Source organism: Delphinapterus leucas, chromosome 13 (assembly GCF_059928025.1).
Source record: "Delphinapterus leucas isolate spDelLeu-1000000601 "Yukka" chromosome 13, BTC_Dleu_Yukka2, whole genome shotgun sequence".
In the NCBI taxonomy this organism is placed as follows: domain Eukaryota; kingdom Metazoa; phylum Chordata; class Mammalia; order Artiodactyla; family Monodontidae; genus Delphinapterus; species Delphinapterus leucas.
The window spans coordinates 59,119,393-59,146,322 of record NC_143141.1 but is presented as its reverse complement, the minus strand read 5'-3'; the positions used below and the strand labels follow the sequence as shown (position 1 = coordinate 59,146,322).

Sequence of the window (26,930 nt, the reverse complement as noted above, 5' to 3'; positions counted from 1 at the left end):
TTTAATTTTTTTAGATTCCATATATACATGTGTGTTAGCATATGGTATTTGTTTTGTCTCTTTCTGACTTACTTCATTCTGTATGACAGTCTCTAGGTCCATCCGATACCTCATTACAAATAACTCAATTTCGTTTCTTTTTATGGCTGAGTAATATTCCATTGTATATATGTGCCACATCTTCTTCACTCATTCATATGTTGATGGACACTTAGGTTGCTTCCACGTCCTGGCTATTGTAAATAGAGCTGCAATGAACATTGTGGTACATGACTCTTTTCGAATTAGGGTTTTCTCAGGGTATATGCCCAGTAGTGGGATTGCTGGGTCATATGGTAGTTCTATTTTTAGTTTGTTAAAGGAAACTCCATACTGTTCTCCATAGTGGCTGTATCAATTTACATTCCCACCAACAGTGCAAAAGGGTTCTCTTTTCTCCACACCTTCTCCAGCATTTATTGTTTGTAGATTTTTTGATGATGGCCATTCTGACTGGTGTGACGTGATACCTCATTGTAGTTTTGATTTGCATTTCTCTAATGATTAGTGATGTTGAGCATCCTTTCATGTGTTTGTTGGCAGTCTGTATATCTTCTTTGGAGAAATGTCTATTTAGGTTGTCTGCCCGTTTTTGGATTGGGTCGTTTGTTCTTTTGATATTGAGCTGCATGAGCTGCTTGTAAATTTTGGAGATTAATCCTTTGTCAGTTGCTTCATTTGCAAATATTTTCTCCCATTCTGAGGGTTGTCTTTTCGTCTTGTTTATGGTTTCCTTTGCTGTGCAAAAGCTTTTGAGTTTCATTCGGTCCCATTTGTTTATTTTTGTTTTTATTTCCATTTCTCTAGGAGGTGGGTCAAAAAGGATCTTGCTGTGATTTATGTCAGAGTGTTCTGCCTATGTTTTCCCCTAAGAGTTTTACAGTGTCTGGCCTTACATTTAGGTCTTTAATCCATTTTGAGTTTATTTTTGTGTATGGTGTTAGGGAGTGTTCTAATTTCATTCTTTTACATGTAGCTGTCCAGTTTTCCCAGAATGTTATTCTATAACAGACTTCAAGTCCAGCACTGGTTCCGCAACTCAGGCTACCTTAAGAGAAGTTCCAAAGCACTAGAAGGAATATGTAAAACCCAGCTTGAAGGAAAAAAGCACAGAAATACTATTCACCAAGAGTATTTACTTCTCTTTAATGTTTATTCAAAATTGTTTTAGGTTTCTTAAAAATCTGTATATCTAGAAATTTATCACCTACCTTATATTGCTGTAAAGATACAGAAGGGTGCTGTCTGGTTAACTCATTCTCTGGTTCATGTTTGGATTTACTTTGTTCCAGTTTATAAAGTACCTGAGAACTTTCCTGTATCCTACAAAACAACTTTGAGAAGAAGAAAAATGAAGCATACATAAGCCACATTAACCTTAAACATCAGATTAAAAGGCAAAGGAAGAACTTTCTAAATTCTTTAGACTAAAATGTCAGGCAAGGGGAATACTGATTTTTAAACTCAACAGAAAATTAACCTTTACATTTTAAAAACCAAAAACCAAATATTACTGCAAATCAGAATCCACAGTCATAAAGCCACAGTTCTATTTCCTTTAGGTCAGCATGAACCTAAAGATGATATACTCACTTCTACTCTCTACCCACTCTTCACCCTAGAAGTGTATCAGGTGATTAATTCAAGCTGAATTATTCAATAATGACTATTTCTTGAGGCACTTACAGGAACAATAAAAATACAAAGACATCCTTCCTCCTCTTACTAAAGTTTTCTTAAAATACCTTATACCCTGAAAACTCCAGTGCTAGATTTTTTTTTTTCCTTTCAAAAAAAGAGTTCAAGGCTGACTTATTACACCAAAGTGAAAGGACTTTTCACTCTGGATTTTAACCCCAAATATGAACTTTATGGAATCACAGAACAAAGCGTTCACAGAAGGGCCATGAAGAGCTGTGGTACTCCAATCCCATGACCCTTATTCCCACACTCTCCTCGGATCTGGGCTCTTTTTAAAAATAATTCCAGAGCAAAGTTCACCACTTTCCTACACTTTCTGAGGAGAAATTTTACCTTTTTAAGAAGAGAACAAATCTGTTGCCGCACTCCTGGAGACTGACTGTTAAGATTGTATGTGATAAAGAACTGAATGCACTCCATTTCTTCTGTGGAAACAATTTCTGTGCTTCGATTACTTTCACAAAGCAAGCCTAACGTATCGATCCGTACCTAAAATACACCAAGCAATAAAATGTTAATTTTTCAATGAAATAAGCAAAGCCTAAACCACTTGACGGGTTTAATTATTTACACAGGCTACCAAAGGTGGGGGGGGAGGGAAGGTAAATCTCAGTTTACCCATGTGTACTTCAGAAAGGTTCCATAATCCCAAAGTTCCTGTGGTTATTTCCTATAAAATTATTTTATTAAATGTGTAAATTGGGTATTTTATTAAAGTCAAAAATCTTAGAGATTCTTATTCCACAGTAATGCTCAACTTCATTCTTTTTTCTCAGTGAACCACTCTGCCCCAGGACCACATCATCTCACTCTCCAATTACTGTCTTGAACATCTCACTGGTTTCTTTTTGCTCCCACTCTGGAAACTCATCTCTGTTTCCATTCATGCCACTTCCTGGCTAAAGGCAGAGTGGCTCTGCTTCCCAGTTACCAACTGGATAAAATCTGAAGTCTTCAACCAAGCATTGGAGGCTTCCATAAAATGGACAAAATACTCCACTCCTGCCAAACGATGTCTTTAGTCACCCTTCAGCCCTTGTTTACTGTGTCCTTCCATTTTGAGTAGGCGCCAGTGCTTCCCCTCCTCAGATCACATTTATCACTTTCCTACTCAACCACCATCTATACTCAGATCAATCTCTTCTTCTAAGCTTCCCCAGTCTTTATGCATAAAGGTACACTTCTATCTGCATTGTCTTCTAAGAGTTTCCAGTTGTCTTAGGCAGGTTTCCTTATTCTCTCAACTAAACTTTAAGCAGCCTGAGTACAAAGTCTATACTCTTCCCTTTCTATTCATCCTTCTTATGGAGCCCTTAAAACAGTGCTGGGCATAATGTAGGGGCTTCTATATCGCACTGTTAAATGAATAAATGAATCAGGGATCTACCGCATGTATGAATTCCCAGCTATTTTGTTTACTTACTTGGCAGTGCTGATGAATTAAGCCTTGCTTTATTCTTGCACTGGACACAAGGTCCCTCCAGGCATCAGTTGCAGACTGAAGATGTCCATGAGCTCTAGCTGTTCGTAGACAAGCCATCAAAGCTCCCAGAGCCCCTCTGCTGTCATAAGATCCTAAGGATGGAAAAGATTACTCTTGGCTCAAAACACAGTAACAAAGACCACCACTGTGCTATTTAAAAACTACAAAATTCACGTTTCCAGTTAACATTTCAAGAAACAAAAATCATATTTTAAGCTAAATTCTAACATGAATTAGTGTTTCTATTATAAAATCATTATTTAAAAGGATTTAATAGTTCTTAAATCAATAATTTCAGTAAGCATAATCCACTTGTTAACTTAAAAAAATCATAATTTTTGGCTAATATTTTTACCTTTCCCTTGACAGTTAGAAAATAGACCATCAAGTCAATCAGGAAAAAAATCAAGTGAAGAAATATTTATCTTTTTTTTTTTTTTTTGTGGTTCGCGGGCCTCTCACTGCTGTGGCCTCTCCCGTTGAGGAGCACAGGCTCCGGACGCGCAGGCTCAGCGGCCATGGCTCACAGACCCAGCCGCTCCTTGGCACGTGGGATCTTCCTGGACCGGGGTATGAACGCGTGTCACCTGCATTGGCAGGCAGACTCTCAACCACTGCGCCACCAGGGAAGCCCATGAAGCAATATTTAAAACAATAAAAATAACTAAAATGACTTTCAGCCGAAAATAGGAAAAACACTTCAGTGGCTAAAGACCATTATTTCTCTAAAAACAAACACTGAACCTCTCTGCATATTTTGGAGTTACTGTTTCTTCTTAGCAAAGGAGATAAAAGGGGGATCACAAAGAACCTGACGCTTTCAGAGGCCAGGACATCAGCCATTACTAAGGGGACAGGGAGCTCTGGCTCACAGGACACCTTGATTTAAAATAAAGACTGCCTAGCTTCAGAACAGATTCACGGATCCTCAGCTTTAGACGGCTTCTCAAAAATGCAAGGATGATTATTGTTAAAAATTATAAATAAGGCTCATTTTTGTGTACAGGAATCAAATTTTCCAGCTATCTCATGGTGTTCTTTGAAGGATTGAAAGATTTTAACTTAAATTTTAGTTAGAAATACTCTTAAAATGTGGTGTAGGGTACCATATTCCTGCTTTGTTAAACAGAATATGATAATTTTAAGATTTACATGAGGAGTCAGGATCATCGTTTTACATCTTAATTACTAAATTATGCTTCAATGCAGTGATTCTTTCAAGGTTACTGAGTTTCAGTGGGATGTTTATGCTTATTCTAAATGACCAGAGAGAGCTGTTTCCTGGGGTCATGCTTCTAAATTTTTTATCTCTTTCCCAGAGACAAATACTTGCTACTGCCAATTTACCTGTCTTTAACCTTGCCTAAAACAATTTTTAATTACTATTTCAATCACTTGAATAAGTAAATTATATAAAACACACAAACGTTTACTCCAGTCTGACAACCAAATAATAAAAACTTGGTAAAATGAATTAAAACCTAGTAATAAAGGGAACCTCATAATCATAACTGGGATCAATCCTTAGCCTGTAGAAATGACTTCAGCCAAAAAACTCTATTCAGCTAGGTACAGGAACATTTGTTTCAATCCAAAATTTCTGTATTTAATATCCTCCTTTACTATTAACAGAAATGATAATATTTAAATTTGCCTAGGTACCTAAACTTAAGCATCCTAACTAGAAATTACTAAAACAAAAAAATTCATTTTCTTACCAATTTTAGCATCAGCAGAAGTCTGAAGAATCTCTACCATGTAGCTTAAGCTTTCAGGGTTGCAATTCAATAATTTTGGCAAGTAATAATCAATCACGTAAGATTTTTGATCCAGATTTCCTTCACACAGTATAAACAGGAGAGGAGAAACCCAAGTCTCATGCCACTTGTCAATCCAAGTGCTGTCAACAGCCTGGGATTTCAAACAACTCTTATGACTTTTAAACATGGTTTCCAAGAGGTCACTTGCATAAGGCACCAAGGACTGGTCCCCCATCACCTCTAAGATTTGCGATGGAATAGTTTTAGCTAATGCCAAAATATGTTCAATTCCTATGTAATCTACTAAACAACCAAGGCATGTGTACTTTCCTTTACTATGCCATTCCAATCGCAGAAGACTCTCAGTCAGTTGAAAAATGAAACCATCAGCAGCCAAATCTGAACCTGACTCTTCCAGGGCAAGCTGGTGCATTTGGAGAATATTTCTGAATATGGTTTTGGTTTGGTGTCTCAAAGCATCCAATGGATGTTCCCAGTGGGTATAGACATATTCCAAAAGTCTCCTAACCACGTCTGAATTCCCATTCAGACGGTCCTTTAGGCTTGGGGAACTTGATTCAAGGACTTGTATAGCTGAATTAGTCCAAGATGCCAAAATTCTAGACAGAAACATTTCCAGAGTTGACTCCTTGATCCTGAAGAAAAATGAGTCATATTATTTTATACTGACTAGTAAAAGGAATTTCATTTTATAATCACTCAGACTTTAAAAATATCAATACAAAATATAAAGAATGATCAGAAAATTGAATCATTATTAAATTTACAACAAAAAATTACAAAGCCAAAACAGATCTCAAATTTGCATATGAATCTTTCCATTTCGTAAAAACTAATCCATAAAAAAACACAGGGAAACTTTTGCAGGTGATGGAAATGTTCATTATTTTGACTGAGATGCATCTTTCACAGGTGTTTTAAAATATACTGAGGGGCTAGGGAATATTAGTGGGAATGGGGCTTCTTTCTGGGGTAATGAAAATATTCTAAAGTTGACTGTGGTGACAGCTGCACAACCCTGTAAATATACATACCAAAAAAAAAATTGAACTACATGCTTTAAATAGGTGAATTATATGGTATGTAAATTATATCTCAATAAACTGTATGAAGAATAATTTTTAAATTACTTTAAAATATGCACAACTTATATCAAAAAAACACAAAATACAATCCAGTGAAGTCAGAAGACCTCATTACATTTCTGGCTTAGGTGCTTAAAAGCAATATGCTATTAGGTAAGCATTTACTTTTCTAAGCTTCACTTTACCCATTCAACAGATTAGATTTCCTATCCTATCTATCAGACATATGAGGATCACACTGAACTACCTATGCTTAAGTTATTCGTAAACTCTAAAGCATTATATGTATAGAAGTGTTTATAATTTTTTTTTAATGCTTGCATTATCTAATGCAAGACTGAATGTTAAAATTAATTTTACAAGTGTTCGCTACAGGTTAACCTGCACCAATAATTTCTCTCTCTCTCTCTCATCATCCCATCTTCTCCTGTTCTACTTTCATACCCACTTCATTCCCTACACATAGCTCCCTTCTAATTTAAGATTATCCTGACCACTTTTTTTTTTTTTTTTTTTTGTGGTATGCGGGCCTCTCACTGTTGTGGCCTCTCCCATTGCGGAGCACAGGCTCTGGACGCGCAGGCTCAGCGGCCACGGCTCACGGGCCCAGCCGCTCTGCGGCATGTGGGATATTCCCGGACCGGGGCACGAACCCGTGTCCCCTGCATCGGCAGGCGGACTCCCAACCACTGCGCCACCAGGGAAGCCCTATCCTGACCACTTTTCATTGAATTACTAAGTAAGCCAGCTCAGCTGCCATCTTTTAAATGTCTGACAAGCAAAGCAAAATATGAGACAAAACTCACTGTGAACTCAAGGTGAACAGAACACGCACAGTATCCAAGAGCAGGGCCTCCCCACTGGGGCCCATCCTCCCATCCTGCCAATCCAACATGGTGAGTGTCCCCTGACACAGGAATAAGAGAGCTGACTGGGAGACATCAGCACAACAAAGGCTCCTGCAGCAGTTCAAAAGCCACTCGGGGATGCTGGTGTGGTCCACTGAACGGAGAAGCAAACTACTAATCTGGAAAAACATGACAGAGCTGATACACATAGAGCCTCTAAAACTTTCCAGATATCCCAAAATATAAATCCAAAATTCTCTTTCCCCTGAAATGTCCTAGGAAAAACACTGAATCTAAAGGTGAAAAACCCACAAGTGTTAAAATTATTATATCAAAGAGGAAAAAAATTGAATCTAAATACATGAACCATTTTGCTGGTTTGAATGTACTGGGAGAGCACAACACATTGCCACCTGCAGGTGGATGAGATTATTAACTAATGCTTTTTTAGAAGTGATTTGAGAAATTAAAATTTTTAACTTTATCCAATGATAATTACTTTGTGTGAGCTCATAAAACAGTATACATCTGTTTTGTATAAAGCCATTTTGCTCTTAGTAAAGAACTAAAATAAGTTCCTAGATAAAACAGTAAGGAACAAAAAAACTGCTAGTACTGAATACAAGAACTGTATTATCAACTTACACCTTTCATACAATCAAATTCCCTGAACAATTGATTCTAGTACAATATTTGGGTTATTCTTAATAAAAATAACATTTATCAAAAAGTTATTACTGTATATATCTATACATTAATCTCTAATTTTAATAACACAAATATCTTTTACGATCCTGAGAGATGGAACTGAACAAAAAACACTAGAAAAAAACAAGGATATACAACCCAAAATGTTGATAATGATTATCTTTATGAGACAGATTTACAGGTGACTATTATTGTCTTCTTTCTGCTTTATCCAAATTTTTGGAAGTCACTTATTATAAGGGAAAAAATCTTTCTTACCAGAAAGATTCTGACTATGCAAAAAACTTTTTTAAATTCACTTCTTTAAAAAAATTTTTTCTAATTAATTAATTTATTTTTGGTTGCGTTGGGTCTTCGTTGCTGCGTGCAGGCTTTCTCTAGTTGCGACGAGCGGGGCCTACTGTTCGCTGTGGTACGCAGTCTTCTCATTACAGTGGCTTCTCTTGTTGCACAGAATGGGCTCTAGACGCATGGGCTTCAGTAGTTGTGGCATGAGGGCTCAGTAATTGTGGCTTGCAGGCTCTGGCGGACGGCTTAGTTGCTCCACAGCATGTGGGATCTTCCCGAACCAGGGATCGAACCCGTGCCCCCTGCATTGGCAGGCGGATTCTTAACCACTGCGCCACCAGGAAGTCCCTAAAAATATTTTTTAAAACATGTGTTGGGACTTCCCTGGTGGTCCAGTGGTTGAGACGTTGCCTTCCAATGCAGGGGGTATGGGTTTGATCCCTGGTTGGGAGCTGGGATCTGCATGTCTCGAGGCCAAAAAACCAAAAAAACATAGAACAGAAGCAGTATTGTGGCAAATTCAATAAAGACTTTAAAAAATGGTCCACATCTAAAAAATCTTAAAAAGAAAAATGTGTCTGGGCTTCCCTGGTGGCGCAGTGGCTGAGAGTCCACCTGCCGATGCAGGGGACACAGGTTCGTGCCCCGGTCCGGGAAGATCCCACGTGCCGCGGAGCGGCTGGGCCTGTGAGCCATGCCTGCTGAGCCTGCGCGTCTGGAGCCTGTGCTCCTCAATGGGAGAGGCCGCAATAGTGAGAGGCCTGCGTACCGTAAGAAAAAAAAAGAAAAACGTGTCTAACTATCAATAAAGTACAATTCTAAAAAGGAGATGGACTTACCAAATCAGGAATCTTTTCAGGTGGATGAAACATAGCCTTAATAAAAAGAATAACAGCTAATCCAGATGTACTCTGAATCGTCTGTAAGAGGTCATCTATTTGGTAAAAAAGTAGAAAGCATGTTTTAAATGATGATGGATACTGTGGTAGAGTAGAAAGAGCAGATGTCGTGGGGTCAGACAGTCCTGGGTGCAATTTCTAGCTTGACCACTTCCTAGGTGGATAGGCCTTTATTAAGTTATTTAACTTCCCAGGGATTCAGCTTTCTCTTCTGTAAAATGGGAAAAATATAACTCCTACCTGACACAGTTGTTGTAAGGTTGAAATAAATGAACATAAAGGCTTTTATGCCCAGCACACAAATAATCAATGTAATTCCTTCCTTTCTCCTCTAACATCCACTCTCTCTTCCTCTCCATCTACTCCCTCCCAGCACATCTAGCAGCAATACCTCCTATTCCCTCCCTTCCACTGATGCCTCTGCATCCCAATCCCCATGATACATTACTTTTTCTTAAAGTGACTTCAGGGCTTGTGTAAAGAGCCCACATCAGTGCTAATTACAAACTTTGCTCTCACTGGCACTGTACCCAATGTAACCAAACAATCCTGGCTTACTATCTTCTTTTTGTTTTCTATTAGCCTCTGGTTTGTGAGAAAGTAAACAAAATAATACAGTGAATTATTCACTTTGGGGTAAGAATTATGAATACCTACTATAAGCTATCTTCCAAAAATCTATTCTGCGCTTTATCCCTGTTAACGAACTGTGACTCTGGGAGATCCACGTGCCCAGCCAAAGACACGATACCTGTTTCCTCAATCTTCCTTGCAACTAAAGGTACCATATGAGGATTCAGGCCGATGGGATGTAAGCAGAAATCTTTTGGCTATTTTTGTTCTTCCAGATTAAAGGTAAAGATGCAACTGGTCTTCCTTCCTGCCCTGAACACAGACAGGGGGTCTGGAGACAGAGCAGTCATATAGTAACCACTAAACAACAAACATATGGATGAAAGCCAACATGCTGAAGACGGCAAAGCAGAAAAGCAGAAATGTTTGGGTCCCAGACTGCCTACAGTAGTTCTGGATCACCTGCCTCTGAATTTATCCTTATGTGGGGAGGCACATTTAATTAAATCCCTGAAGTTCAGCTTTCTGTTACTTACAGCTAAGCACTTTACTGATACATGAAGCTTTAAAATCCTAGGGAAGAACAGCATTGATTAGGGGCCATCAACTTTTCAGAAATGAGGTTGCCTCACATTAAATTCATGTCTTCTCTGCATTTCACTGAAGTCTTTTTTTTTTAGATTTATAAATTCCTCTTTTAAAATGTAAATATCCTCTGCAAACATGTCTGTAAATTATGCCTTAATAAAAGGAACTTTATTTTCCTTTTAATACTTATCTGAGATCCTAGGCAAAGGAAGGAAGGCAGGAAAGAAGGAATGAAGAGAGGGGGAGACAGAGAGAGAGAGAAAGGAAAGAAGGCAGGAAGGCAGGAAGGCAGGAAGGCAGGAAGGAAGGAAGGAAGGAAGGAAAAGAGAGGAAAGAAAAGAAATACTAATGAGACAATATAGTTAGGACTCTCACTAGTTACCAGGGTTAAGAACATATAAACAATAAGATACTATTTTTTTCCCTTCAGCCTAGCAAAATCAGAGTCAGTTACTGTTTTTTTACAAAGCAAGAGCTCTGAACAGATCCTATTAATGTTTTTTAATTAAGTTAATATTAATACATACATTACCATATAGAATAGGAGGTAAAGGGTGAAAAGGTAATACAGCTTTTTATGTAGATACTTATATGTTTAGCATAACATTTTTGCTAATCTTATTGTAATATAAAACACAGATACAGAAAACATCCAAAGCAAATGTATAGCTTAATGAATTATTAGAAGGTTAACACCCTTGTACCCACCATCCAAGGCAAGAAATAGAGCTTGGCCACCCAGCCCAGAGGGCTCATCCACATGCCTCACTCCAATCACAAGCTCCTCTCTCACCCTGAGTAAGCATTATCCTGACTTTCACAGTAATGACTGCCTTATTATTTTTAAATAGTTTCATTAATCAAATGTGCATCCCTAGACACTATAGTCTCGCCCATTTAAAATTTTTTTGATATGTCCTTTAATCTACAGGTGCCCCTTCCGTCCTTTTTATTATAATTTCTGTTGAAGAACTCTGTCCTTTTAACCTGCAGAGTTTCCCATGATCTGGATGTTTACTCCTAGTGTGGTTCAACACTTTCTTCTGTCCTCTGTAATTCCTGCAAAATGGCAGGTGGCCTAGACACGGGGTCAGTCTCAAGTTCAGTTCCTCTGGGAAGACTACAAGTGGTAAAAGCAAGACTCAAAAGTAAGAGGCACATGTTGTCTGGTTGTCTGTTTCTGTAATGTTAGCAGTTGTTGTTGCCTAATGCCTACCTCAAGTCACTGGGGGTAACAAAATGGTGATATTCTAATTCTAGCATTTCATTTTAACTCCTTAGTTGAAACACTTTTATATAAGACACTTCCTCTCCTTGATAAGCCTGTAGATTGCCTCACATTTGTCTGTTTACAAAGTAAACCTTACATCCAGGGGAACAAAGAGCAACCACCACCAGCAGAAGACTTTGCAGAACCCTCTAATTTTGTGCATTGTGAAGTTTTTCAATGCATGTATGAAAATGTAGAAAGATGTAAAAGAAATAAATTAGGAGAGACTACTTGGTGCTGTACTGCCACTCCTACTGTATTTTTACACTTTTTGGCAGCACTTCCTCTCATTACCTACTTGGTTTCATGGTGGTACAGTTCATATGGATAGAAGCAACATGAGATATAAGGAGGAATAATGACCAGCCCCACAATGACCACCGTCATTATCTGAAGGTAACACCTGCTGCTAAGGAGGAATGCATGGGTTACACTAATCTTTCCAGATCGTACCTCCAAATTTGGAAATTTCTCAAGAACTTTCTTTTGCTTTTTAAAGTCTGTGGCTTTTCAACCCTAAGATTGTTGGGTTTTCTTCTTTGTATACAATACATACATGCACACACACATACACACATTTAGAACAGTCCTTCAATGTTATCCCTTGTTGAACTGTAATCCAGAACCTTTCGCCACTTTGAGGGGCTGGGGGAGAGGAAGTTCTATATTTCAGTTAAGTATCAAATATTTCATACCATTAGTAGCAAAGTGATTGACACTCAATTGTAACCATCATTTGTATGTCTTATACTTACCATCACTTAAAAACTTGGTAAAGATACTCAGCAATCCACACATACTTTGCCATGTAGGAGAACTCTTCAAATGAAGTCTCTGGAAACCTTGTACTTTCTGTACTAACATCACTGAAACTCTAATGCCTACCAACAAGTCATTCATCAACTGAGTTTGAACAATATGATTTCCAGCCAATTTTCTACAACAAAGAAAAGAAATTATTACAAAAGAAAAGTCAAATTAAAATGTCACCTTTTCTATCTCTCTCCAAAATAATCCCTCAATCAAAGGGCCAAAATCAATTTTAGATTATAATCAACATTTATGCCTCTCTCTTCCATTCCCATAAATATTCCAGTTATGCAGACATTTATTGCAAACTTCCAACACTCTTAACTCACCTCAAAATTTTCCCATTTTCTCAGCTAATGACTAACCTCACTTCTTCTTTTTAGAGTAAAAATAACGAATCAGGAATAAATGGTACAGTCACTGTGGAAAACAGTATGGAGTTTCCCAAGCAAACTAAAAATAGAATTACCATATGATCCAGCAATCCCACTCCTGGGCATTTATCCAGACAAAACTATAATTCAAAAAGATACATGCACCCATATGTTCATTGCAGCACTACTCACAATAGCCAAGACATGAAAACATCCTAAATGTCCACCGACAGATGAATGGATAAAGAACATGTGGTACATATATATATAAAGGACTACTACTCAGCCATAAAAAAAGAACAAAATGCCATTTGCAGCAACATGGATGCAACTAGAGATTATCATACTAAGTGAAGTAAGTCAGAAAGAGAAAGACAAATACATATGCTATCACTTACATGTAGAATCTAAAATATGACATGAATGAACGTATCCATGAAACAGAAACAGAATCACGGACATAGAGAAAAGATTGGTGGCTGCCAAGCGGGGACGGGGAGTGGAGGCGGGATGGATTGGGAGTTTGGCATTAGCAGATACAAACTGGTATACACAGAAGGGATAAACAACAGGTCCTACTGTATAGCACAGGGAACTATATTCGATATCCTATGATAAACCATAATAGAAAAGAATATGAAAAAGAATGTGTATATATATAGGTATAACTGAGTCACCTGGCTGTGCAGCAGTAATTAACACAACGTTGTAAATCAACTATACTTCAATTAAAAAGAAAAAAGAATAAATGACATAATTTCTAAATCTGAACACTCCCTAACCTTGTAACTTCCTTGATCCGGCTTCCAAGATGCTAGGCGCCCTTAGGTTTTTCTCCTACTTCACTATTGTTGAGCCTTCTCAGACACCTTGGCTAGTTCATCTTCTTCTCCCTTATGTCTTTACGTGAGCTCACCGCAACCCAGTCTTTACTTCTTCTGTCCACCTAATTCATTCCCTTGATGCTGAGCTCATCTAGCTCATAAGCTTAAAATTATAGTCTATATGCTGACAACTCCCCAATTTTCATCTCCAGCCCAGACTTCTTTTTCCAATTCCAGGCTTGTGTGTGCAACTTCCTACTCGACATCTTCACCTGGATGTCTGACAGACATCTCAAACTACGTGAACTTATCCACAACTCCACACCAGCTCCACCTGCTAGAATCTCTATCCTACAAAAACTTGGCAGTCATCCTTGACTCTTCTCTCACTCGTCCCATCTGTAAGAAAATCCTGTTGGTTCTACCTTCAAAATGTATCTAGAATCAGACCACCTCCACTGCTACTCCTGGCCTGAGCCACTCTCATCTCTCCCTTGCATTACTATTACTGCAATAGCCTCCTCCCAGCTTCTATCCTTGCTCTTCTCAGTCTATTCTCAACATAGCAGAACACAAGAGCAATGATAATATTAAAACAAAAGTCAGGGAAGACAGTTTGGGGGCTCGCTCCTCAAAAAGTTAAACATAGAATTACTATATGATCCAGCAATTCTACTCCTAAGTATATACCCAAAGGAACTGACAGTAGAGACTCAAGCAGATACTGGTATACCAATGTTTATGGCAGCATTATTCACATTAGCCAAAAGGCAGAAACAACCCAAATGTCCATCAACAGATGAATGGATAAACAGAATGTGGCCTATATATAAAATGGAATATTCTGCCATTAAAAGGAGTGAAACTGACACATGCTACAACATAGATTAACCCTTAAAACATTATAAGTAAAATAATACAGACACAAAAGGACAAACATTGTATTCCACTTATTTGAGTTTATCTAGAACATGCAAATTCAAAGAGACATAAAGTAGAATAGAGGTTACCAGGGGTTGTGGGTAAAACAACAATATATAAAAGGACAGTGAATTTTCTTTTGGATGCATTGAATTTGAGGCACCCTGTAAAACAACCAGGAGACAACCGCTACATGAGTCTACCACTCAAGGAAAAGATCTAACTTGGAGTGATGCCTGGGAATCCTAAGTATAAAGATGGTAGCTGACACCAAAGAAGTGGATGATATAAAGCAGTCAGAACAAACAGAATGAAAAGGACAGAACTCATATTTAAGAGATGAGCAGAGGAAGAAGAGCCTAGAAGGAAACAGAGAAGGAGCTCCTGGTAAGGTAAAAGGAGACTTGGGTTAATGATGGCACAAAGATATTACTTCTACTCTCCCCCAGAACCTCCCTAAACCAACAACCAAGGGATTTAAAACGTAAAAAGACATAAATACACTAGGGCAACAAAAGACAATAATACTAAAATTTTAGGAGCAGATGGATAAGTGATAACTGACTTAGCAGAATCAAGAAAGGTGAATCCTACGTCAGAGAACAAGCCCAGAGCAACCCGATTTGCAGCCCCCAAAGACTAAGAAATTGTTGGCACCAGTTGCTCCTTGATGTGGAGCTAAATGTAGGTATGAAAACAGGAAGAGTGGCTATGCTCTGAGAATGACAACTGTGGATCATACCTCCAAGCTAGTAAACAACTGTTTTACCTCCAGAGAAGGTAAAAAGTAAGTGTCTGGACAGGAAGACAACACACACACACAAAGCAATGATACCATATTGCAAACAGGAGAATTAGGAAAATATATGCACAATAAATGCTAAATGCCAAGATCTCAGCTTTCTTCCCTCACTCAGCAACCAGAATATTAAGCCAATGGTTTGAAAGATTCTTCCATGGCAAATCTACTACCCATGCAAAAAGGCCTAAAGATACTGGCATCAAGCGTTCCCCCAAAGAAACAGCCCAGCTAGACTAGCCTACAATAAAGCCTGCAATCAACCCCAACCATACGTACAGAGATCCAAGTCAACTCTCAGTGCTCCAATCTTAAATAAGTGCTCAGCCAAGGATCACCAGACTTCCAAGGAAAGCTTCTAGCAACAAATACAGTGACCAAAACCAGCAAACAGAAAAAAAGCAGGTTGGAAGAAATAGAGACCCATGTAAAGATAAGAAAACTTAAAAAAAAAACCTTACTATTAATATCCTCAGAGAGATAACAGAGCATATTTCATCCACAAAATAAAAACAGGATGCTATGAAAAAGGAACACTCCAGTACAGGAAAAAGCTCTTCCCTTTCTCATTTATTCTCATAATAATTTATTTGATCTTTTAAAATTAAATATTAAACCTCAAGAAAATAAATTTAAATAATTACATCTAATATTAATGGAGAGGGATGGAAAGGAGCACATTCTGGACCCTTCTTAAAAATTTCCTTTGTGGGGACTTCCCTGGCAGTCCAGTGGTTAAGACTGTGCTTCCACTGCAGGGGGCATGGGTTCAATCCCTGGTTGGGGAACTAAGATCCCGCAAGGTGCATGGCGCAGCCAAATAAAAAAAAAGCAAGCAATACAATTTCCTTTGTACAAACACAATGCACAACTGCAAATGTACACACACACATAAACAAGCATGGAAACATGTTAACACTTGCCTGTTTTCTTCTGAGATTTCAATTAAACTCTTCTGTAGATAATGAAGCACTGAAACAAAAAGAATATAATGAAAAATTTTAAACTGTGAACTTTGACTTCAGCACAAGAAAATATTTTAAATCACTGCTACCCAAAATGATATCACAGAAGTAGAAATTTAAAAGGAAGGCACACCATGTACGTTAGTCATCTGCAGTACTCCACCCGTTGCCAAGAAACTTAAAAGAACCAGTTCCAAAATGACTTACACAAGCAGTCACCTCTCAGAATAAAATAAATAATAGGACTTACCATTTTCAAGAAGATTATTAACACTTGATCTACCTGTGGGGGGAAAATTAACACTGGTAAGCAGTTTCAGAACCAAAATTAACATCATTTAAAACACTGATGTAACGACAGGTGTTAGCCAGAAAAAGTACTAGAAAAGAGTTGGCTTACCCAAGTCAAAGTTCTCCATACAGGAAGATATATTGTCAATAACTTTCCTATAAGAGTATAGATCAGTAGTAGTATTCAATTCTTCCTGAAGACGAGAAGTAAAACTCTGTGTAGCCTCAGTTAGAAAAAATTCAGGTAGGTCATTTAGTGAGCTAGAAAAAGAACCAAATATTAAAAATCTGACAACCTTAGAGTATGTACAAGGATATGTAGGGAGGGAGGGGAATATTATAAATGAAGAAATATTGAATGACACCTTCAAAATACAGCCAGGAAATTATAACATTACACCACTAGAAGACAGATCAGGAACTCCCTCTCATCTGGTCTCCCTGCTTCCATATTAATTCCCTCCCATTCTGCAGACTATCCTCAACAGAGCAGCCAGAGTGATATTACTAAGATAACATGTTACTCCTCTGCGTAAAACCATCCAACAATGTTCTTCTCAGTCAAAGCAGTAGCCAAAGAGATTACATTGACTTATGAGACCCTACACAATCTGGGCCCACCATTATCTCTCTGCCTCATCTTGATCCTTGTTCACTTCACTCTAGCTACACAGCCTTCCTCCATTCCAACAACATGCCAAAGTCTTTGTACTTGTTATTTCCTCTACCTGGAACTCTCTTCCCTCAAATATACCCAATAATCATTTCCTCGCCCCTTTCAGGTCAATCTCAAACATCACCCTATCAATGACACTAAGCAAAGATGTATGAAGTCACTACTATATTTTAAACTGTAACCCTCACCCCATCCTTGGTACTCCCTTTCCCAATTCTCTGCTTTATTTTTTTTTCTCCATAGCACTCATGCCCTCTAATTCCTATATATTTTGCTTATTTATCTATCTTCTGTCTTCCTCTTAGAAGTAACCTCTGTTCTGGACTGTTCTATTCACTGTTTCCCCAATGCCTAGAAGAATACTTGACACATAGTAGATAATCAATAAAAATTTACTGAATGGGTAAATTAAATTTAAAGCCAATTTACCACAGTTAATCTAAATTAACATTTTTTTTAAAATTTGACTCAACAGTTCTAAAGCTTTTCTGGAAGGAAAAAAAATTTGAAAATAGAATATTCTGAAAAACAAGAGTCACTACAGAGATGACTTGTTCTAGTATATAATTAAACCATAGTATCAAACTATAGTGAATAAAAGTGTGATGTTGGTGGGTAAACAAATAGACCCAAGTCTAAAATCAAACCTTTGCTTATACAAGACCATAGAACATAATAATATGGCATTTCAAATATGTGGTGAATAATGGACTATTCAACAGTTTGGGGATAAGTGGCTCCCCATACAGAAAAGAAAACTAAGTTGGATCTCTATCTCACACTACACTCAAAACTTAATACCAGATAGATTTAAAAGTTAAACAAACAAAAAGAGTATTTTCAGATAAGTAATTTTATATAATCTTGTATTAGAGAAAGCATATACAAGCTGAAACTCAGAAATCTATACAAAGGAAAATATTTGCAGGTTTGAGTATGAAAATTTTTTTTTAATTTTTATAAAGCAAACACCAGGAAGAAAGTTTAAAGACAAGTAACAAAATAAAGGAATATATTTGGCACGTAATCTGTATAGGTCTCTTATAAATAAAGACATTTTACAGTTGGCTGCCTTCCTGCAGGCATTCTCCACACCCTTCTTTGCTGGCAAAGCTCACCTTCCACTAAAGGGCTAAAGGTGTGACACCTTTGCTTCCTAACCATTTTTTACAACGAGGGAGAGAGAAGGTATATGACCCAATCTTGACAATGAATATCGACAGGACCTTCAATGAAAAGTCTAGTGGGACCTTCCACAAAATGTTTTTTCTCTCCAATAAAAAGAAATGCGGAGGAGGAAATTTCCTTTTTTTTTCTTTTTGCCAATTGCAGTAAAGTCTATATAAGGTGCTTGTAACTGCTTTAGCCCCTTGTAACTCTGAGGGAAGATAGGGCCAAAACAATGAGAAAAAGATGGAAAACATCAGGATATTCAATGACATTTGTCGACTACTTCACCGAAACCCTATAACTGGCCAGTATTTGATCATTTGCTTTATAACACAATAAATACACTTGCTTAAAGAAAAAAAAAAAGATATTCTAACAAGAAAACATACTAAGATATGTAATCACCAAAAAAAAGTAAAATAGTCAAAATCCACACGTTAAAAAATATTGACTCTTGGGGACTTCCCTGGTGGCTCAGTGGTTAAGAATCCGCCTGCCAATGCAGGGGACATGGGTTCAAGCCCTGGTCTGGGAAGATCCCACATGCCACAGAGCAACTAAGCCCATGTGCCACAACTACTGAGCCTGCGCTCTAGAGCCCATGTGCCACAACTACTAAGCCTGCGCTCTAGAGCCTGCGAGCCACAACTACTGAGCCCGCATATCACAACTACTGAAGCCTGCGTGCCTAGAGTCCATGCTCCACAAGAGAAGCCACCACAATGAGAAGCCCACACACTGCAACGAAGAGTAGCTCTCACTTGCCACAACTAGAGAAAGCCCGCGGGCAGCAACGAAGACCCAATGCAGCCAAAAATAAATAAATAAATAAATTTAAAACAAATAAAAAAAATTCACTCTCACTAGTAACCTGGCAAATGCAAATTATAACATAACACCATTTTTCACCTACCAAATTTTAAAAGATTTAAAGATTGATTTTATTCAGTGTTGGAAAGATATGAAGAAAAAGGCACTCTTATTCACTTGTTAGAAGGAGTATAACATGGTATCGTGTTGAGGATTACGATTTAGCAATATCTATCAAAAATTTTGATAGGTGTAAGTTTGGTCAAGAAATTCCTCTTCTAGGAATTCATTTCAGAGAAATACACATATAATATTATATACATAATTAAGAATATCACTGTAGCATTGCTGGAATAATGAAAACTTGAAAACAAACTATCAATGGAGAAGTGATTAAATAATATGTAATACGGCACATATAAATTTCGGTACATCCATATTATGGAATATCTAGCTGTTAGAAAGAATGAGGACTTTCGGTGGAAATGTAAAATGGTGCAGCCATATGGAAAATTGTTCGGAAGTTCCTCAGAAAATTAAAAATAAAATTACCATATGATCCAGCAATCCCACTTGCGGGGGATTGCTATATACCCTAAAGAACTGAAAGCAGGATCTCAAAGAGATATTTGCACAACCATGTCCATTATTCACAATAGCCAAAAAGAGGAAGCAACCCAAATGTCTATCAACAGACTAATGGATGAACACAATGTGCTATATACATACAATAGAGTATTAATCAGCCTTAAAAAGGAAGGAAATCCTATCACATGCTACAACATGGATGAACCTTGAGGACATAAGTCAGTCACAGAAAGATAAATACAAATGTTTTACTTATACAAGGTATCTAAAGTAATCAAAATCATAGAAAAAGAAAGCAGAATGGTGGTTGCCAAGGGCTAGGGGGAGGAGGAAATAGGGAGTAGTTGTTTAATGGGTATAGAGTTTCAGTTTTGTAAGATGGAGAAGTTCTAGAGATCCACAGCACAACAATGTGAATACACTTAACACTACTGAACTGTACACTCAAAAATGGTTAAGATGGTAAATTTTATGTGATGTGGGGTTTTTTTAGCCACAATTTAAAAAAAAAGAAGGACTATACTGACCTGAAAATATCTCTAAGACAATCCTTAGTGAAAAACAACCTACAGAGAAATATGTAGAGTATAACCCCATTTACATAAAAAATAAAAACTAAAGTATAACACACACACACACTAAACCCAAAGGAAAGGTCTAGAAACACCAAAATGTCAAGTGATAACCTTTACTAAGAAAAGATAAGCCAGAAATAGTGAAAAGGAAGGCTCACTTTTTATTTTGTGTACTTCTATACTGCTTAAACTTTCTACACTAAGCATATATTCCTGTATTACCTGTGTAATATAGGTAATATGGTAATATATTCCTAATGTATGCTTAGGAATATATGCTTTAAACATCTGTTTAGACCAAGAAGAGATGGGACACAGAAAAAACAGCAGGATGACAGATTTAAACTTAACCAATAATTGCATTACATGCAAATGGACTGAACCAGGAGTCTGTAAAATACAGCCTACAGCCTATTTTTTTAACGTCTGTGACCTAAGAAGCTTTTTTACATTTTTAAAGAGTTACGATAAATAAATAAGTAAATAAACAAAACAAAGAAGAAATTGTATGAATGAAATTGCTAAGTGATACATTTCAGTTCAGTTTTACCAAACCATAGAGGGAACCTTAAACACTGGTTACTTTTGGTCAAATTAAACATTTACAACGTCTAACTTTTCTTTTTTTCCTTACCTTGCCAAGACTTTCTTCAAGGGATTCTTTAGATTCAAAGAAAGATAAATGCCTGCTAAAATATCCAAACAACTTCGAATAGTGGGATCACACTTGCCATTTTTATTTGCCTTCTCCAGTAAGGGCACAATCTATAATCCAAAGAATTCAAAGCCATAGTAATGTTTTTCTAATATCAAGAATAGTAAAGTAACATAGATTCAAATACTTTTTTAAGTCTCACCTTTAATGTGTAATATTTTCCACTCTATACTGTTAAGGGTACTAATTTAAACACTATTTAATTTAATTTAAAACTATTTCAGTATTTATTAAATATTTAAACCATGCCCCCAACTCCCACTTTACCCTCCAGACCCACCTTCAATGAGTAGACTTGTTAATGGCTTAAGGTACAGGAATTCTGTAGCACTACTGAAAACCAATAATACATTTAATTGCTTCCCCCCAAAATATTATGCAACTTAAAATGATAAATCCTAATAATGAAATGCTCGTAAGGACAGTCTTTACATTTTAAGTTAACTTTTTAACGTGCCTGCTAAAAATTTTTGAAGATTAAGATTAATAGAATTTTTTTTTTAAACTTATCTCCACAAAAAAGGTATGTACAGAGAGGGCAGACAGCAGAAGCAAGAACTACAATCCTGCAGTCTGTGGAACAAAAACCACATTCATAGAAAGATAGACAAGATGAAAAGGCAGAGGGCTATGTACCAGATGAAATAACAAGATAAAACCCCAGAAAAACAACTAAATGAAGTAGAGATAGGCAACCTTCCAGAAAAAGAACTCGGAATAATGACAGTGAAGAAGATCCAGGACCTCGGAAAAAGAATGGAGGCAAAGATCGAGAAGATACAAGAAATGTTTAACAAAGACCTAAAAGACTTAAAGAACAAACAAACAGAGATGAACAATACAATAAATGAAATGAAGAATACACCAGAAGGAATCAATAGCAGAATAACTGAGGCAGAAGAACAGATAAGTGACCTGGAAGACAGAATGGTGGAATTCACTGCTGCACAACAGAATAAAGAAAAAAGAATGAAAAGAAATGAAGACAGCCTAAGAGACCTCTGGGATAACGTTAAATGCAACAACATTCACATTACAGGGGTCCCAGAAGGAGAAGAGAGAAAGGACCAGAGAAAATATGTGAAGAGATTATAGTCGAAAACTTCCCTAACATGGGAAAGGAAATAGCCACCCAAGTCCAGGAAGTGCAGAGTCCAATACAGGATAAACCCAAGGAGAAACACGCCGAGACACATAGTAATCAAATTGGCAAAAATTAAAGACAAAGAAAAATTATTGAAAGCAGCAAGCGAAAAACGACAAATAACATACAAGGGAACTCCCATAAGGTTAACAGCTGATTTCTCAGCAGAAACTCTACAAGCCAGAAGGAAGTGGCATGATATACTTAAAGTGATGAAAGGGAAGAACGTGCACCCAAGATTACTCTACCCAGCAAGCAACTCATTCATTCGATGGAGAAATCAGAAGCTTTACAGACAAGCAAAAGCTAAGAGAATTCAGCACCACCAAACCAGCTCTACAACAAATGCTAAAGGAACTTCTCTAGGTGGGAAACACAAGAGAAGAAAAGGACCTACAAAAACAAACCCAGGGCTTCCCTGGTGGCGCAGTGGTTGAGAATCTGCCTGCCGATACAGGGGACGTGGGTTCGAGCCCTGGTCTGGGAGGATCCCACATGCCGCGGAGCAACTGAGCCCGTGAGCCACAATTACTGAGCCTGTGCGTCTGGAGCCTGTGCTCCGCAACAAGAGAGGCCGCAATAGTGAGAGGCCCGCACACCACAATGAAGAGTGGCCCTCGCTCGCCGCAACTAGAGAAAGCCCTCACACAGAAACGAAGACCCAACACAGCCATAAATTAATTAATTAATTTTTAAAAAAGCTCAAAACAATTAAGAAAATGATCATAGGAACATACATATCTATAATTACCTTAACTGTGAATGGATTAAATGCTCCAACCAAAAGACACAGGCTTGCTGAATGGATACAAAAACAAGACCCATATATATGCTGTCTACAAGAGATGCACTTCAGACCTAGGGACACATACAGACTGAAAGGGAGGGGATGGAAAGAGATAGTCCATGCAAATGGAAATCAAAAGAAAGCTGGAGTAGCAATACTCATATCAGATAAAATAGACTTTAAAATAAAGAATGCTACAAGAGACAAGGAAGGGCACTACATAATGATCAAGGGATCAATCCAAGAAGAAGATATCACAATTATAAATATATATGCACCCAACACAGGAGCACCTCAATACATAAGGCAACTGCTAACAGCTATAAAAGAGGAAATCGACAGTGACACAATAATAGTGGGGGACTTTAACACCTCACTTACACCAATGGACAGATCATCCAAACAGAAAATTAATAAGGAAACACAAGCTTTAAATGACACAATAGACCAGATAGATTTAATTGATATTTATAGGACATTCCCAGGTTTGGGACAAACCTAGGGAGACAAAAGACCTGTATGCAGAAAACTATGACACTGATGAAAGAAATTAAAGATGATACCAACAGATGGAGAGATATACCATGTTCTTGGATTGGAAGAATCAATATTGTGAAAATGACTATACTACCCAAAGCAATCTACAGATTCAATGCAATCCCTATCAAATTACCAATGGCATTTTTTACGGAACTAGAACAAAAAAATCTTAAAATTTGTATGGAGACACAAAAGACCCCGAACAGCCAAAGCGGTATTAAGGGGAAAAAAACGGAGCTGGAGGAATCAGACTCCCTGACTTCAGACTATACTACAAAGCTACAGTAATCAAGAGAGTATGGTACTGGTGCAAAAACAGAAACACAGATCAATGGAACAAGATAGAAAGCCCAGAGATAAACCCACAAACCTATGGTCAACTAATCTATGACAAAGGAGGCAAGGATATACAATGGAGAAAAGACAGTCTCTTCAATAAGCGGTGCTGGGAAAACTGGACAGCTACATGTAAAAGAATGAAATCAGGATACTCCCTAACACCATACACAAAAATAAACTCAAAATGGATTACAGACCTAAATGTAAGACCGGACACTATAAAACTCTCAGAGGAAAACATCGGCAGAACACTCTTTGACATAAATCACAGCAAGATCTTTTTTGATACACCTCCTAGAGTAATGGAAATAAAACCAAAAATAAACAAATGGGACCTAATGAAACTTCAAAGCTTTTGCACAGCAAAGGAAACCATAAATGAGACTAAAAGACGGGGCTTCCCTGGTGGCACAGTGGTTGAGAGTCCGCCTGCCGATGCAGGGGACACGGGTTCGTGCCCCGGTCCGGGAAGATCCCACATGCCGCAGAGCGGCTGGGCCCGTGAGCCATGGCCGCTAAGCCTGCACGTCTGGAGCCTGTGCTCCACAACGGGAGAGGCCACAACGGTGAGAGGCCCGTGTACCGCAAAAAAAAAAAGAGACTAAAAGACAACCCTCAAAATGGAAGAAAATATTTGCAAACGAATCAACAGACAAAGGATTAATCTCCAAAATATATAAACAGCTCATGCAACCCAATATTAAAGAAACAAACAACCCAATCCAAAAATGGGCAGAAGACCTAAATAGACATTTCTCCATAGAAGACATACAGATGGCCAAGAAGCACATGAAAAGCTGCTCAACATCACTAATTATTAGAGAAATGCAAATCAAAACTACAATGAGGTATCACCTCACACCAGTTAGAATGGGCATCATCAGAAAATCTACAAACAACAAATGCTAGAGAGGCTGTGGAGAAAACGAATCCTCTTGCACTGTTGGTGGGAATGTAAACTGATACAGCCACTATGGAGAACAGTATGGAGGTTCCTTAAAAAATGAAAAATAGAATTACCATATGACCCAGCAATCCCACTACTGGGCATATACCCAGAGAAAACCATAATTCAAAAACACACATGCACTCCAGTGTTCACTGCAGCTCTATTTACAATAGCCAGGTCATCGAAGCAACCTAAATGCCCATTGACAGACGAATGGATAAAGAAGATGTGGTACATATATACAATGGAATATCACTCAGCCACAAAAAGGAACGAAATTGGGTCATTTGTAGAGACATGGATGAATCTAGAGACTGTCATACAGAGTGAAGTAAGTCAAAAAGAGAAAAACAAATATCGTATATTAATGCGTATATGTGGAACATAGAAAAATGGTACAGATGAACCGGTTTGCAGGACAGAAATTGAGACACAGGTGTAGAGAACAAAAGTATGGACGCCAACGTGGGAAAGTGGCAGGGGGTGATGGTGTGGTGTGATGAATTGGGAGATTGGGATTGACATGTATACACTGATGTGTATAAAATGGATGACTAATAAGGACATGCTGTATAAAAAAATTAATAAAATAAAATTCAAAAAACAAACAAATAAAAAGGTATGCACAATTATTTCATTATCCTACCTATATACAGCTCCAATAGTGGTGGAAGCCTAAGTATGGCTTATTTTGCCACTCTGAATAAAAAGATATCATACAATGAATAGAAAAAACAAAACAATCCCTTATTCTTTAATGATACATTTATATTAAATAATTGGGAACCAAAAATTATCAGTTAATTTTAAAAGTCCATAATAGCATGATAACCTTCAAGATGCACTCATGAATATCAAATCAGCCTTACCTGTTTAACATAATGGATCTGTGACACTCCATCAGTGAGTTGTACACAATGTAACAACAAAGAAGCTAGATTCTTCCCTTCTACATCAGCCAAAGCTACATAACACACACAAAAAAATTTCTTCAGTGATTTAACAATATATGGATATGAGTTTGCCTTCATCATGTGTTCTATAAAATTTAAATATTTATAAACAAACAAAAAAAAACCTGGCAGAACTTAGTCTGAAGATAGAAGTTTAAGAAAACCATTTTACAACCAAAACTGAATGTAAAGAACGTGGAATAATTAAATACCAAGAGTTTGAACATTATGTGATATGGAGTCCCAGAGATAAATATACTGTTTGCAACCTAAAAAAGAGATCAACAAATGAAGTCAGAAATCACTTACATCTCAAAGTTTCAAGGTCCTGATGACAAACGGTCAATGAAGTAACTTGAGTTTCTTTCTTCTTCTTTACACCCATTTTAAATAGAATTAACAGTAGTCACTACAAGAAAGAAGAGTTTTAAGACACTAATGCACTAAAGCCCTCAGTACCACTGACATTTTGGGCCAGATAATTCTTTGCTATAGAGTGTTGTCCTGGACACTGTAGGATATTTAACACATCCTTGGCCTCTACCCACTAGATGTCAGTAGCATCCTCTTTCCTCTAAGTTGTGACAACCAAAAAATGTCTCTAGTCATTGCCAAATGTCCCCTGGGGAGCAAAGCTGCCACAGACTGAGAACTACTGATCTAAGGATTTCTGCTTTGAAAAACTTGTTTAGACTCAAGAAGAGTTTATTAATGTCTAAAGTTACTTTTACCTACCTAGTCTTTATATTTTAAAATACAGCAAACCTTCATTTTAGTAATAACAAAGAAGCCAGTATGGTTTTTCAAAACTAAACTACGCATACCTAACCTCCGTGACTTCTTAGACTGACAGATCAGGAGGTATCATGAGATGCTATATCTTTATTTCTGCAAAATATTTAATAAAGGAAACTTTCACATACTATCCTTGTGAGTTTGCTTTTAGTTAACGGAGTTTGTTTCAGCTAACAGGGTTCATAATGGGCTGAACAAATGTACTCAGAGGATACACACTAACAGTACCATGAGCTCTGAAGACAAGCCACTAGGGAAATGCCACACAGGGCTCTTTTCTTGGTGCAGTTAGCATTTTTAGCAGTGTTTATAATGTAGACATTAGAGGACATAACATAGTGAATTTATAAAAGACACAAAGGTGGGAGCACATGTTGGATGATGGAATTAGGATTAAAAAAAAAGACCAATAAACTGGAATAAATTTACCAAGATGAAACAGAAATAAATGTAAAATGCTGCATTTGGATTAGAAAAATATAATCTAGAAATACAGGATGGGGAGGTGGGGGAGAAAATATGTGATTTGAAACAGCTCAATATGTGGTTTGAATATTATGTGAGCCAATAGCACAACATGACTGTTAAAAACCACATTAGAAGTCAGCTAGACCAAGGGGATGCCTGATCCCTTGGTCATCT

General features: G+C 37.5%; 1 protein-coding gene across 8 annotated transcripts in view; it reads right to left on the bottom strand.

Moving 5' to 3' along the window:
* THADA (THADA armadillo repeat containing) overlaps window positions 1–26,930 on the bottom strand; it is a 312,971-nt gene that overhangs the window by 283,796 nt on the left and 2,245 nt on the right. For 7 of the 8 annotated variants that reach the window (XR_016395456.1, XR_002644568.3, XR_016395457.1 and 4 more), the window contains exons 2-14: window positions 25,803–25,902; window positions 25,410–25,504; window positions 20,701–20,831; window positions 16,357–16,508; window positions 16,207–16,239; window positions 15,915–15,963; window positions 12,019–12,200; window positions 8,773–8,867; window positions 6,896–7,116; window positions 4,942–5,639; window positions 3,164–3,315; window positions 2,074–2,229; window positions 1,251–1,373 (exon numbers count right to left, since the gene is read on the bottom strand). Coding sequence is in view for 5 of the 8 variants with exons in the window: in XM_022573955.3 (XP_022429663.2) it covers window positions 1,251–1,373; window positions 2,074–2,229; window positions 3,164–3,315; window positions 4,942–5,639; window positions 6,896–7,116; window positions 8,773–8,867; window positions 12,019–12,200; window positions 15,915–15,963; window positions 16,207–16,239; window positions 16,357–16,508; window positions 20,701–20,831; window positions 25,410–25,504; window positions 25,803–25,878 (2,163 nt within the window). In the remaining 3 variants the exon portion in view is untranslated. Of the gene's footprint in view, window positions 1–1,250; window positions 1,374–2,073; window positions 2,230–3,163; window positions 3,316–4,941; window positions 5,640–6,895; window positions 7,117–8,772; window positions 8,868–12,018; window positions 12,201–15,914; window positions 15,964–16,206; window positions 16,240–16,356; window positions 16,509–20,700; window positions 20,832–25,409; window positions 25,505–25,802; window positions 25,903–26,930 lie in introns of those variants that run through there. The other variant, XM_089923219.1, reaches the window with a different exon arrangement.